The 15,479-nt window shown below is 40.9% G+C and overlaps 1 protein-coding gene across 1 annotated transcript in view; it reads left to right on the top strand.

Annotated features, from left to right (window-relative positions):
• Window positions 1-7,593: 7,593 nt before the first annotated feature.
• The window catches only part of satb2 (SATB homeobox 2), a 217,625-nt gene continuing 209,739 nt past the window's right edge, over window positions 7,594-15,479 (top strand). Inside the window, exons 1-2 of the mRNA XM_070874828.1 lie at window positions 7,594-7,771; window positions 11,070-11,246. Coding sequence (XP_070730929.1) covers window positions 7,594-7,771; window positions 11,070-11,246 — 355 coding nt within the window. The remainder of the gene's footprint in view (window positions 7,772-11,069; window positions 11,247-15,479) is intronic.

Below are 15,479 nucleotides of genomic sequence, written 5' to 3'. Positions count from 1 at the left end.
AACAGTACAACTGTAAGAATGAAGGAATCGTGACATTATTCCAGCCATTTCGAGAGCTGTTCAGAAGGAATACGATTAAATCGGGCGGAGGGGGGGGGGGGGGGCTGGGGGGCTGCAGAAACTTGAATACATAGATTTCTACTAAATTTACTAATTTTAATCACAGTGTATGTTAAAAGTGATATAGTAGTTAATTAATACAGAGGTGCTGTGAGAGAACACTTAGGATTCGGAATTATTTATTGCATGCTTAAAAAGTCCAGCATTCTCGTGTACCGGGCAAAGCACCATGAGTTGAAATGATCTTTAAGTTTTAGTGAGTGTGCGCTAGTCGGACTCAATGGTAGTAAATTAGTGTCTGCTACATTATATAAATCGATAAAAGGAAAACATGATCAAGTCTGCGTTAAAATAAGTTTACAGTTCTCTAATATGTTTTGAAGCAGCCGAATTAAAGATTAAATGTATGTTGGAGAAGTTTTTAAGTGATGATTCGCATTCTACTGAAACAAATGCAAAAGTGTAGGCAAAACAAGATGTAGTGAGATTTGGAGCGCGCGGCGAACCGATCGTTTTGATAGATTGACCGTGTCTCTGCATGTTTTGTGGATTGTGTCGGGGTTTGTTATGACAGATCCAGCAGACACAACCAAGCCCACCGACTGAGATGAAAAAAAAGTTAACTTTCTGCACGGACAGAAGTGAACCGGGTCATACAATTATTTAAGATAAACTTCACGGTATGTCACTAAGTTGCAATGAATTGGCTTCAATCACCGTGCACTTGATGTCATCTCACCGAAAGGCAAGCGGGGTTGGGGGCAAATTTTTCATCCCTCAAAAAAAAGTGAAAACTTATTTCTGGAGCCATTTACATTCACTCCAGAAAAAGACCTGATGTATTTATTAGCTTCGTGACCTAGAAACTAGGCACGGTGTATGCCCCCACCTGCCCCCCCCCCGCCCAATCTGAAATAGATATTAAATAAACTGGCCGCAGTTGTGGGCTTAGCACATTTTAATGCAAAAGTTAATAAATAATCTTTATAGGCCATTTCTGGAGTTTTAGGTTCTATGCATGACCGCCTATTTAATTAAGCGTAGTATTCGATACAGTATTAACAAGATTCAACGGAACCTGTTGATCGGAGAGGTTTCAAGGTGGGTTAATAGATCGTTGGTGTGACTTGAAAAGCTAAGCCCCGAAGTTGTTTAAGATATTTCATTTTAATCAATCCCAAAATATTGTGGTTGATAAAAAATGTCATTTCTTTTCCTTGCTTTTTAAAAACATTATCACAGAACCCAACTAAACCACGACTGTTAAAAGCTAAAATCAGAAGTTACAGAAGCGACTTTCAATTTCAAAATTAATATCGGCGTGGAGACTTCTGATATAAAGCCGGGAATACAGTTTCTAGAGTCTTGTTAGCGTTGCTATTATTCACGCGCATACACATATGAATTTACATACAGGTAAATGTATGCTTACCACATGCATATACAGATCCCTGCATGTATTGATACATATACAAGCAGACTGCATGTATTTAAGCAGACATATACACAGCTATATATATATGACATACGCGTCTAATACCTTATACCTCCAAGCAACGCAATATATTTAAAACGGTCTGTGTGTTTTTAATTTTCTCTCCCTTATATATTACTGCGTGGACACTATTCCGGGCAGTTATACACTTAACAACAAGTAAAAGAACAGGACTTGGTGCTGTGTTTCGGGCCTCCCTTATGGAAAGAAATTGACCTCAGAAACACATTAGGTGAAAGGGAATTTATAGCAAATCGCACAAACAGGCTTTGCACTAAAGGACCATTTTCCAGTGGCTAATAATGACTCCATACAAGTCACCGAATTTCCTCCTGGGGATCCCACAAACAAAACATAGCAAAAGTCTTCTAGACCTCTGTTTAATGTCCCGGCTTTTTTTCTCCTTGTGCCAGTTTGAAACTTAACAAAATCTGAACTTCATAAACATAAATCACATCCACATTAATTTTTCAAACTTTTATTGTTAAAATGTCAATAATAAATGAATATCAACATATATTTAACATTAAACACATCTTGTGTCATACGTGCGATGAAACGAAACAGTAAGGAGATTCGAACTATTGACAACTTGAAAACAAACAAAAGGCCGTTTTCATGGGCCTATTGGGATTCAACAGCACTAAAATGCACTTTTCAGTGATTTGTGAATTGTAAACACTTGTTATGTGCCGTCTCCCTGGAAAGGCTATCCTACATTTCAGTTTTGACATCTCCTGTCCGCAGTAATCCTGGGATCACAGACACATCCTTTCATTCAGAATTTAGGAAATCGACCGTAAACTGACAAGTTACCCACGAAGAAAATGTTGCAGCTTCTTTACGCATAAGTTATGTTACAGAACATAATCCTACATTGCTTTTTAGAAGTTTTCTCTATGATTTAGACGTCCCCACAAGGTTGCAACATCATTTAACCTCAGCGAGTTCTTGTCGTCAGCAGTGTGGAAAACCGTGCATGCGGGAATACTTCCTTTTACTGACGTTTTTGGCTGTTGAAAGAATTGTTTGTAAATCTGCAGCGATATTCTTAAGAATTATTAATTACATGTGGTAAACTACAGCATTTTCTGATCAACTGCAGAGTTGTTGTCATTGTATAGTCAGTTTCATAAATTCAAAGTATAATTTAAATGATTACATTAAAAAATATTTATTTTTAAGAGAAAAATCACGGATATTTACAAAAAAACAGGAGGAGACGGGTTTCCTTTAATCTGTTGCAGGGGTTGGCCTGTGCAGGGTCTGAGAGAGGCCAAGCTATCAGATCGAACGACCTTCACTACTTCTAAAAAGCGAGAAGTTCTGAACCTTTGCTTAATTTTTCCTCGCTGTCTCTCTCCTATGAAATATCTCTGGGTGCTGTCGAACAAAAAATACAGTTCACCCAGAAGCGACGCACTGTCGTTGGTTCAGCATCGCCAGTGAGTGATCCAGTTAAATGTAGGATAATATAAAAGGAACAATCCTAGCGGTCTCTCAAACGTTTTCTCCTAATTCAGTGAACTGCATCTTCATTCGTGACAATCTTACATGTGGAATAAATATATTTTGTTTATACAATCCTCCCTTCCGATTAGGCCGTGGGTTGGAACAGATTAATTTCTGAAAGACTTGATTGTTTTTTTAGAGGGGCGGGTGGGTGGGGGGGCGGGGATGAAGAAAAACACAATCGAGACAGATTACTGTTTTTTTTAACATATTTGCTTCAGACAGTGACAAATAAAACAGAACTGCTCACTTGGTCTTACTTAGCACAGCCGAGTTATCGGAAGAACCAGCCGTACTTGTTGGGCTGGGGAAGGGTGAGGCCGCTCAATGAAAAATTCATTCAACTTTCTATTACAATCAGTTGCATCTGCCGGCTTGTCAATTTCAGGGACTTTTTTCTGGATCGTCAAACTTCCGCCACTTAAAAAAACTTATGTGATTAATTGTCGAACCATGAAGTCAGCCGTCATATTTTATGCATCAAATAGTTAATAAATGATACCACACTGGAGATAAACACTCAGATTTCCACCGCCGCTTTATATGAAGAATGATTGTGTGTGTGGGGAAATGCAAATGACTGCGAGCTTCAACTGGAATCTACTCAATATCCACCCAGTGTGTCGGCAGGTGCCATCCGATGGGCATTAAACTGCAGATCTATAAATAAAACCAATTATAATGCAATGAATATCGACCGAGATCGTATTGAACGCAAACACGCTTATCATTCCGGCGATAGATATTATCAGACTATTGATGTGTGGTTTCTGAGGGCTTTACTCACTGACTCTTCGGCGTCTGCGGCCGGGTCACTTCACACAACTCTCCGGGACTGTTTGACATTTATTTTGGAAGATCCCCGGTTGCTTCCAAGTTGTATTTCTCTTCCTCGTCCTGCGATTGTTCCAGTCGATTCGTCTCTGCCGAAAGGTAATGTTTGCTCTTTCTGCTTCGTGTCCCCCCCCCCCCCCCTCCCCCACATCCATCCAAATCCCGATTGGCCCTACTTTACTTTATTTTCGAGGTGATGAGGGCGATTGACAAGTGAATGGGTGGCCGGGGCAGGCCAGAACAAGCAGGAATTTCGAGTTGTGCGATCCGGTTTTACTTTGATGCGAGTGTATGGCACAGTGGCGCCACCGTACGGGCAGCTCTCCCACTGAATTTAAGGAGGATTTGTGTTGAAGGGACTGGGGAGAGGGCAAACATTGTCATTAACCTTTTATTGTTTTAACAATGCAACGGAGCAGGCTCAAATATAAAATAATAATCACTTACAAAAATCTTTCATTTTGCTACTGGGGAAGAAATATTATACTGCAATCTCTTAATAGACATTTTGTATCATTACATAAATGCAGCTACAGTATTCGAATTAGTGTTTGGAGATGAACCAAAGTTAATAGATAACACATTTTGTCGGGTTTCTTTCCGTATTCAGAGTCATGGTGGTGCGAAAGAATGTGTCTGGATGCTTGAATTCCCCAGTGTTGTAGCTGGGTGCAGGTTCCTGTTCCGGGAGGCAGCAACTCGGATTTGTGGGTTCAGAGACGGAGTTAAAATAACTGTATTGATTTTTCTTTGGCATCTAAAATGTTGGTAATTAGTCTGGGATAAAAGCAAGCTTAAAATCCGTGGCTAATTTAAAGCTAGATGTTTCAGTTAATTCTTGTCCTGGCCAGCACTTTTTTAAGTATTCAAATAACGAGTTAAATAATGTGAAAATCAGAAATCGCAGCCGTGTACTTTTTAACTCAGATTTTAAACATTTTTATTATGCGCTTTGGTTCACGAAATAGAGCAAATTCGTTTTATATGGTTACGAGCCACCTTAAACAGAGAGCTCTCTTTGACCGAGACACCAGCACAAGCGAGTAACAACATAATGCCAGCAAGTTTCTGTCATTTGGTTAGAGCGAGTGTGCTAGCGTCGTGTCACTAGATCTGCTCAGTCCCAAATTGCACAATTGGTAATAAAGGTTCAGGTTTTTAAGATGCGTTTTCTTTTTCCAGAGGTTCTCTGCATTGGGGTTAAGAACAGAGGACTAACTGGCTGCTGTCACATTTGAGAACAGAACGAGAAAGCGAGAGCGAGAGCGAAAGAGAAATAAGAGTCTCTTTCACAGCAACCGAGCTTCTCCGCCGGGTTGCAAAGCCCAGAAACTCCGGGCGCGTTCCTTATCCAGTCCGAACCCCTTCAGTTACACACACAGAACAAAGTGACATTTCCAGACATTCGGGTTTCACAGACAAAAGAAGCGGAAAGAGGGGGGGGGGGAGAAAAAAAGAGAACTTGACTTTATTAAATATTCAACACAAGCTCCTTGACAAATTTACGTTCACTCTCATAAATTATTAAAAGCCGAAAGCATCTGTCTATCAAGAATGCAGTTTATTATTAACTAATTTTACATGACAGTGCACTTGTTTTATTTATACAATGCCTCTTTGAAAAATAAAAAAGCTGAGCAGTACTGTGCTTTTGATTGTCCATTAACGCCCCGGGAGAAGCTGTGTGTGATAAACGCATCTCCTCTTTACAGCAACTTCTGTGTGTGTATATAGGAGTATAGTACGCTGGGTTTGTAAGGAGCGTGTGTTCCTGTATATATATATATATATATATATGTGTGTGTGTGTGTGTGTCTGTGGGTCTGTATGGCTACATGTGTGAATTTGTATCCGTGTGACTGCACATGTGTATCTCAGTCTGTGTATGTCTGCATGTGTGTGTATTTGCATCTGAGTGTGTTTGTAGATGTGTGTGTGTGTGCGCAATGTTTGCTGTATTGCGTGCATCTATTCAGAGGGCCCAGCCAGCCATCTAATGATCGGATCATGTGGTGTTATTATCTGTAATAAATGCGAACCGTCTTACAGTAATCAAGCTGATTAAAAATTCTTGCGCGCCAAGGACGGGAAGGGGGTGGGAGGGAAGGGGAGGGGGCGATTTTCTCCCGTGTTATTGCTTTAATCAAACCCAGCGCCGCCGTCCGAGCGACCGGCAGCAAGAGCAGCAGCAAGACTCTGCTGCCCCCTCCCTTGCTCCCTCCCTCCTTCACCTTTGGGGCTCGATCACTCTTACCTTTGAATGCAAAAAAAAAGTCTCACCCGGACCAGGAACGGAAGCGAGCAGTGATATGGAGAAAGGACAACCCCGAGGAGTGCTGATGAGTCAACGCAACTAATAATTTCTCTCTCATTCTGTCGCTGTCAGTCCCAACGTTTCGACCGTGGAGATATGATCAAAGTGACACGGGCTATCCCCCCCCTCCTTCTGCACTGGATCGGCAGCCCCCCTGAAAGTTTAAATATATATATATAGAATTTTCGAAGTAATTGCTTTCAATTTGTTTTTTTTAAGAAAAAGATAAGTTTTTTTTTACTAATATTGATTTGTGACAAGGAGTGACCGTTTGAAGGAAAAACCTCTGGAGTAGAGTGTATGTGAGTTCCACTTTCTTCCCCCCCGCCCCCCGCCCCCCACTCTGCCAGATCGGACAGGAGCCGTCATCACCGCCAGCGGGAGATACAGAGAGGATCTGAGTTGCTGACTATAGATTCAGCCTGCTAAACTTCCAGACCTGGATCCCCTGCTTCTCACACATGGACAGAGTCATACTTACAGGCACATCCTAGATAGTAAGTCACAGGGACACAGTGGGGGGGGGGGGGGGGAGATTCTTTTCAAACTACAGGGGGGGGGGGGGGGGGAGAGACAGAGGGAGAGAGAGACGGCCCCGTCTCCAGTGAACTAGCTACCTAAAAAAAGAGGAGCAGTTGTAAAAAGTTGGATTTAAACCAAGGGAGGTAGTGACAAAAACATTAGATTTGGTTACGATGTCATATAAAATCACTTTAATCTTTCCGAGCGTGGTGTTACTACGTCTTGATGCATTTAAACGGCGGAATTCCCCCAAGTATTGCAGAAAAAAGTGCTCTTGTCAGAGTTAAAAATGTCAACCAGCTTTGAAGCGTTATAAAGTGACAAGTTCGTTTAAGCGAAAGCTTTTATATAATGCATTTTGATGCCAACATTTTCGTTTCCCGCAGCCCAATAAAGGATTTAGCGTTTGCTGAAGTTGACAAAGCCTTAACTTTCAGTGTCACATTTACAATAGCCTGAAATTATTAGCTGCAAATTTTCTAAGATATTAGTTTTTAGGAACAGTATTGGGTCAGATGAGCCAGTATATATTTAAGTGGGTATGTTTGCATGTATCTCTGTGTGAGAGAGAGTACCTTTACTTCAGGCTCCACTTTTACTACAACTGTTGTTCATAAGAATGAAAGCAACTTAATTTGAAAGTTGCACTTAACAAGGGACATCACGTCTGTCTGTACGTGTGCGATCTGTCGAAATGCATCCGTAGATATTTGCTTTTTGAAGTCGGGCGAGTTCGTACACTGTGATCATAGCAGAATTGACACATATTCTGTTCTTCCGATTGTCTTTCTTTATAGGTCTATGCACTCTCCACGGTGATCTGCATTCAGGAGCTCTTACAAACTGGTGGCGGAGAATGGAAATGAATAGTGCGAGCCCCTGCCCCTACCCCCGAGACAGCCCAGACAGAAAGAGCAGCAGCCCCGAGGCGCAGGGTCCACCTCCCGGTAAGAAGGCCAGGCTGGAGCCGAATGGTAGCCCGACAGACGGAGGCAGAGGGAGATCCAATGGCTCCCCAGTCAAGGCGCTGGGAGGTACGATGCAGCAGCCTGCGAACTGAGAGCAGGGCCACATTCAGACTGGGTGTCAGGGTTCATGTTGATTAAACTTTCTGTGTGCTTGGTGTAGGATTACAGGAAGAAGCTCGGCCGATTTCCAGCTCACTGATGCCCTGCCCAGCAGGAGCAGCAACTATCAGCCCCCTTGTCACCTGTCAGTAGAAAACGCCAGGCTTTCCCCGGAGGGGGAACTTAATGGGCTCCTTGCCACTTGAGTGGTTTCCACGCTGCCGCCGACAGGTTCATGTCCTAGCTGTCTAGTTTCGTCATAAAAAAGAATTACCAGAAGTTTTCGCAGTCCGTTTAAACCAGGTCTTCACATTGAGAGAGGGTCCAGGTACACAACTTGAAAGTGACATTTCGTATTTTAAAGGTTGGGGGGTCTGTAGGTGTTCGCACATAAAAAGTGACATGCATACCCAGATTACACCAACTTCCAAAGCATGGAGCTGTCCTCAATGATCAGTTTCAAAGCAGCTCGACTCCGTGACTGAAGCCCGCTAATAAATTTAATAGATTTACGTAATGCCGATCTTAATTGCAATATTTAGGAATGGTGATATTAATATCTTGTTATCACAACTTGTTTGCTAGTTCTTCTTTGGTTAGTATCCTTTAAAACACGTTGTCGCGTACACGCAGTTATTTAAAACATCACACCATCCTTAAAGGAGATCCAGAAAGTGAGTTGGAGGTAAACTATGGAAACAGTACAGACCCCTCCCCACCCACGCTGCCCCGACTGCTGGATACAGTGTAAAATGCCCAATTCATTTCAATTAAGAGTTTTTATAAGTGACGGGGACGTCAACATGGATTTTACTTTCTATATTTAAGAAGAATTGGAAAGCAGGATTATTAAAACCAGTAGTTTTGACCATTAATAATTACATTTACTTTGTAAAACCAAACCGACAATACAAAAATGTCACCTGCAAAATAAAAGGTTAATTTTAGTTTTAAAAGTCAGTCCTGTTCATTGAATAATTAATAATCAGGCAAAACTCAAAATGATGTAATTGTTTTCAAGTAGGGCAAAGGCGGTATGTAGTATTATAATCTCTCCAGGAAACCCGTGCGGTCTTAAAAGATGTCTAATATATTGTGTCTGCTAGTGTAATAGTGTTCTCTTGTGAATTTGAGCAAGGAAATCACGAATCTTCCATTTACATGGGTTGTTATTAGGGTGTTTATTTGTTAACAGTTCCTTTCAATGCGCCCTTGATACTCCAGGACAGTATTCTGTTTGGAGATATTTTGATGTTTGCCCTCGCAGTGTGCTATTCATAGTTTAACCATAATATCTGTCAAAACTCTGAACAAATGAGGTACTGATTTAACCCCACAACAGTGATAGGTTCAGGTCATAGATTTTTACAGCAACTAAAAGATTACAATCCTGTTATTCTAATTAACATTATTCCTGTTAAAAAAAAGAAAAGATTAGGAAATAACCTCCATATAAATTTTTTAAGAATCAAATACATTACAGAAAAGAAGGTTAATCTCCAAGTGACAACTTGGTAATCAAACCTCACTTGGTGAAGGCAAGGTGTATCAGTTAATAAGGACTACTGGATAAAGAAGCTGTTATGTTCGAGGACTGCACTATTAAGATATTTAAACTGAGAAACTTGCAGTGAATATATTGACTATGCTGAAGTTGTGGATATTTGATATTGATTGTTGTTGAACTTGTTGAAAGGATATGCATGTGGTTTGTTGCATTGTAAAGTGTTGTGGATAAAAATAATTAACAGAATTTGCAAAATAAGTCATAAATATTCATGAGGAATAAAGTGCATGTAAAACGAAGACTCAGTAATCAAAGCCCATTTGTCACAAGAGCATTGTGCCACATACATAGGTCAAATTACCTTATAATATGGCACAAAGTGTAAAATATGTTGAACTTTCAAGGCTGATGGATTAACAATCTTTCAATTATTAAATCACTAAGGTTCTGTAATTAAATTTTAAGTTTTCAAACTGTAAGGTTACAGGAAAGTAGGATTTAAATGCAAGTTTATATTTATAAGCATATTTTTATAAAGCTTATAGTGGAGCCTACCGACCGAATGCATTTATCATCTTTCAACTGATAATGGGTGTTCCCTCCTCCACCAGTGCCTCATAAGAATCTATAAAAACAAAGAATGAGAAAAGGTCATCTGGTCCATTGAAGTTCATCCCTTCTGGCACGTTTACTCTCCAATCATGGCATCTGATTGTATTTTGTATCTCAATCAAGACGGCAATTTATAAAATGGGGCTGTTAATTCTCTTTGTAAATTATTTGCGAAGGATATATTATTCGATGGAAAAGTATAGCCACACACAGTTCTTGGGCTGTTTTCACTCTATAAACTTATCAGTATTGAATATTCTTGATTTGTGCTAATTGCATTTGCTTAGCAATTTATTTATTGAAGAAAGTGAAGACTAACCTGACTAGGATCACCTCTTGCCTCTGGTCTGATTTCCCCTTTTTGTTTTTTGTATCTGGCATTTTAATTAAATTGATATTTAGAGAGAAATTTTACCAGCAGGGCCCCTTTAAAAATCAGATTTACAAAGAAGTATAATCAACTTTAGAATTCATTTTTCCTTTCATTTTCATTTTGTCCTTTTGTTAATTTTTTGAATGTTGTTTTAAAAATCAAGAGACAGGAATAACCTGAATGAGAATATTTTGCAATGGTTTGAATTTAAAAAAAAATGAAGTCCTAATGAGGATGCAACTTTAAAAAAAACTGATCGCTCCCTTCTTTAAGAATGTTAATTCCTCCTGTTTAAACCTTTGGGAAGTGTAACAGGATTTCTTTGCAGCTGAATCTCACAGCAAATGTCTTCTGGTTGCTCAGAGGACTTTGCAAATACAGATTTCTTCTGAGAGCTCATGCATCTAATGCGTTTGTTGTGCATATTGTCAAAATTTCAAAGGAAATTAAGCATAAGTATTTTTTGGTTGTACAAAAACTAAAATGTTGTTAAAGCCGTCTCCCCAGTGACATTTAGAACTTGTCACAGGCTAGGGAAAGGACAGTGGCAGTAGTGCATAGAGCTGAGGTATACAATAAAGACAGTCTCTGAGTTCTGAAATCTAGTCTGTTTACCAAAACCAATGGTGTACTGCTAGTATTAATAAACAAATCAACCACCAAAATCTACGTGCTGTCAAACAGCATTACTAGTGATTGGGCTGTGATCCGATCTGACTGTTTTCGTAACAAAAGCCCGTGTATTATTTGGATTTTGCTTTTCCCCCATTCAGGATCAACCCTGCCAGTGTTTTGTGTGGTAGAGCAGTCGGACAATCCTGTAGAGTGCGAAGGGAAAGAAGAGCATGCCGAATTTGTGCTGATCCGTAAAGACGTGCTGTTCAATCAGCTCATCGAGACAGCCCTTTTATCCCTTGGATATTCCCACAGTTCTGCAGCACAGGCTCAAGGTAGGATCCATTTTTCTTTATTTGGCCACTGTATTTGTATTCTGATTTGGAGAACAATTTCATTATTAAATCGAGCATTAGAAACTTGTTATAGAGCGAAGGCAAAAATGCACAGTGTATTTAAGGGTTATACAGTCGGTTTTCATTGCGATGTAAAAATGTCTTAGCAATGAGAGGTTGGTCACTATTTCTGTGAAGTGTAACCTCACAATGGTAAAATACCACAGACTTCATATCAATAGGACCTCAAGTGGTTTGGGGATGATACAGTATTGTAATCATTACAATATTATTATGTCTTATGGCATCAGAAATCATCTGTTAGTAATTTTATGTGGAAGAGTTCCTAATTTTATACTTTTTGGTTGGGAAATAAATGTGCAGTATCACGAGCAAGATATCATGACATTTGACTGAGGCATTGTAATTTCCCAAAAGTTGTGACATCAAGCAATTTGTTTTAATGGTTGCCCATGCAATGGACAGCAAGGTGCTGTGACATGTCTATAACCATATAATGAATCATCTTTTTGAAATACTTAGAGAGTACTTTCTGAGAAAAAAAAATCCCGAGTGTTATGGTACTGCTGGGCAGGCCAAACTGTTACCAGAAATTATTTTTTTCCACCGACTTAGGATGCATGTACACTACAACTGCAGTGTCAGTGTGAAAGTATGTAGTTATAATGTAAATGAAACCTGAATCTAGAGGTAGAGCTTGACCTTAACACAGGAGCAAAGTTTTGCTTTGGAGTCATTTTGGGCCTTAAAACCCAATATACAAAGCACAAATTTAGTAGCAGTTTGAAGACAAAAAAGGCATTGTGTCAATAGCATGAACACAACCCAAAATGCTATATTGTATTGTCCCATGCATTTTGTTTTTTTATCATCTGACTGAAAATCACATTTTCTAATTCATTGTTATCAGGCCTTAACTACCATTTGTATAGGAGATTAACATTTAGAATTCATTTAAATACATTAAGGTGGGATCACGTGTGTCAGTCTACAAACAGAATAACATGCTTTGTTCCTTCACTTTGGTTTGTTTGAACTGGGCTGGACTGTGTGTGGGGTCACTCCATGTATTTTGATATTGATACAGACACAACTATGCCGCTCATGGCAATTTGCATTGATAGATTGGTTTAAAAAATGCTCAAGAAAATATCAAAAATTCTGTAATTGGGGACCTGAAGTCCATCAAAGGACCTCAACTTACCTTGTCCCTCATACAGCATATGATCATTATAACTATAAATAAGATTCTAGGTGGTCTAATCATTCCAGCAGTATTTTGGTGAGCTAGATTGGCCTTTTACCTGTTAGACTGCCTTACACTCAATAAAGCACTGAAATGCCATTCTAAGAGCCTGGGTTTGAATTCCAGTTTTGGCTGCCACTCTAATTCTGTTCATCTGAATGAACGAGTTTCCTGGGCTTTCATCCGGGTTTCCAAAAAAGAAAAAGAAAAGAAAAACTTTCTATAGCGCCTTACGTGACCTTGGGACATCCCAAAGAACTTTACAGCCAATGACGTACTTTTGAAATGTTGACACTGTTGTAATGTAGGAAATGCAGCAGCTAATTTGCACACAGCAAGGTCCCACAAACAGTAATGATCAGATGTTGAGGGATAAATATTGGCTAGGATACCAGGGATAACTACCCTACTCTTTCTTTGAAAATAGTGCCATAGGATCTTTTAAGTCCATCTGAGAGAGCAGACAGGGCTTCAGTTTAACATCTCATCTGAAAGACAGCATCTCTGACAATGCAGCACTCCATCAGTACTACACTGGAGTGTCAGCCTAGATTTTCATGCTCAAGTCTCTAGAGAAGGATGTGAACCCACAACCTTCTGACTCAGAGACGAGAGTGCTACCAACTGAGTCATGGCTGACACATAGTTCTCTTCTGATGTCAGGCCCTTTAGCTTGATGGGAGGAAAACCCAGGCTGCAGAAACACATCTGGCCATGTAGAAATCCACACCCTGGCTATCAACAACAACAACTTGCATTTATATGGCATCTTTAACATAGTAAAATGTCCCAAGACTCTTCATGGGAATGTAATCAGAAAAAAAATTAACACTGAGCTAAAGAAGGAGACATTAGGACAAGTGATCAAATAGGTAGCCTTATCTCTTGGATGAGCCAAGAAATACGGCATTATCAAGCAACAGTCAAGACAAATGGGAAAAAATTCTAAATATAAACGGTGGTCCCTATGTTATGTGAATGAGATCCGCTATTAAGGTTGGGTTCCAAGAAGAATTAGTCCATTTCTAATCGCTCTCCATTCCATCCCATATAGAAAGCAGATCTACTTGTGAAACATCATAGGGAGCAAACAAGCACGTGTGGGGGTGGGGGGGGGGGAGCGGGGGCGGGTGGCGGAGCAAGGATTGAGGGACAGGGGACCCTGTGCACAGTTTTGGTCTGGGAACTGAATCTGCTTGGGGCCTCTGCCTTGGTTGGGTTGCACAACCCTAACTCGGTCCCTGACTTCACCAATGATGGGGGAATGTCCACATGGACGAATCGTGTAGAACCGGAGTACATAAGGCCAAGAGTCTGGCCTGCCTGGACTGACCAATGCTTCTAGTGGGGTGGGGGGGGGAGGGGAGAGGGGGGCGGCTAAGAGGACAGGATCCACTCGGGGTTCCTGATTGGCTCGGGGCCCCATCCAATTACATGAGTTTCATGTCCGTAATGCCATCCCTGCAATGATGGTTAAAAAATACAGTGTATGTGTAACTGAGAGTAATGAATATATGGGGATGAGGATAAACTTCTGAAATCTGGTTAGATTACAGCCTAAAACCTACTCCCTGATACCTGCCAGATGACATATTACACTATTTAGCCTCGGGAGAGTGGTGTGGTGCTGAACCAGTTTTATTAAGTTAGCTCCTTGATTTTATATCATGAGGCAATTTTCCAACTTTAAGCTATGGGGCGGGGGTAACCCTTTCCAGCCAGCAGCAGGTCAGACATCTGGGTGTGTACTGCACGTTTTCCCAAACATTAAATTAACGATTGGAAAATCGCATATAGCACGTGCTCAAATTCTCAGTACACACTGCCAGTGGGTAAGCCTCTTAGGTCAGAAAATAGCCATTCACGTAACCTCCTCTCAGTGCTTTTCATAGTGTGAGGTGCTCTGTCTGAGTGAGAGGACAGGCAGAGCCCAATCCCACAGTCCTACTGCTGGTGCTATGTTACTACTGATAGAGATTCCACATGATTGATGCAGATTAGCTATTGGGAAGACATTGCCTTCTGCATCTGCCACAAACTCTGTACCATCCCTCTTCCTAGCCACTGTCTCAGGCTGAATCAGACTGTTTACGATCTCAGCATTCTACTCAACCCTGAGCTGAGCTTCCAATCTAATGGGCCTGAAATTGCGGTCGGATGTCTTCCTTCCTACGAACGCCTCCGACCCGAAAAAAATCCGCGAAAGTACCTGGTGGTCTCGGAGGAACGTAAGATCCCGGTTGGAGGCCTAGATGCATTGCGCAGTGCATGGGGAGATGCCTTTCAGATACTTAAGTCCAAGCTGGAGTCACGTGGGCCTGGACAGCTAATCACGATGCAGTATTCTCATTGATAAAAATGGGAACTCCGTTTGTCCGTGCGCACTTTGTACGGACCTGGCGAGGCTGGAATTTTAGGCACCATATCCTCTCCGTCATAAAGACTGCCTCAGTAACATCCACCTCAGTAACATGCCAATCTCAGCTTATCTGCCACTGAAACCCTCATCCATGTCTTTGTCACCTCCAAACTTGATTATTCTAAAGTTGTCAGATCATCCAAAATTCTGCTGCCTGTATCCTATCCAACACCAAGTCCCACTCGCTCACCACTCATGTCCTTGCTGACCCATATTGTCTCCTGATCTCCCGACACCTCAAAATTAAAATTCTAATTTTCCTATTTGAATCTGTTTGTGATCTTGTCATCTCTAGCACTACAGCACCGCTCCAGAACACTATATTCCTCTGCATTTGACCTCTAGTGCATCCCCTTTCCTTCATCCCGCCATTGGTGGTTGTGCCTTCAGCTGCCTAGGCCTGATGCTCTGAAATTTCCTCTCTAAACCTCTCCGCCTTTCTCTGCTCTTTTAAGACTGTCCTTGAAACCCAACTCTTTGATCTACCTTTTTGTCCCCCTCCTAACATATCCCTTTTTGGCTTGACATCCTTTTTTTAATTATACTT

Source organism: Pristiophorus japonicus, chromosome 3 (assembly GCF_044704955.1).
Source record: "Pristiophorus japonicus isolate sPriJap1 chromosome 3, sPriJap1.hap1, whole genome shotgun sequence".
NCBI classification, from domain to species: Eukaryota; Metazoa; Chordata; class Chondrichthyes; family Pristiophoridae; genus Pristiophorus; species Pristiophorus japonicus.
Note: the sequence above shows the minus strand (reverse complement) of the source record. Positions and strands in the feature narration are given on the sequence as shown.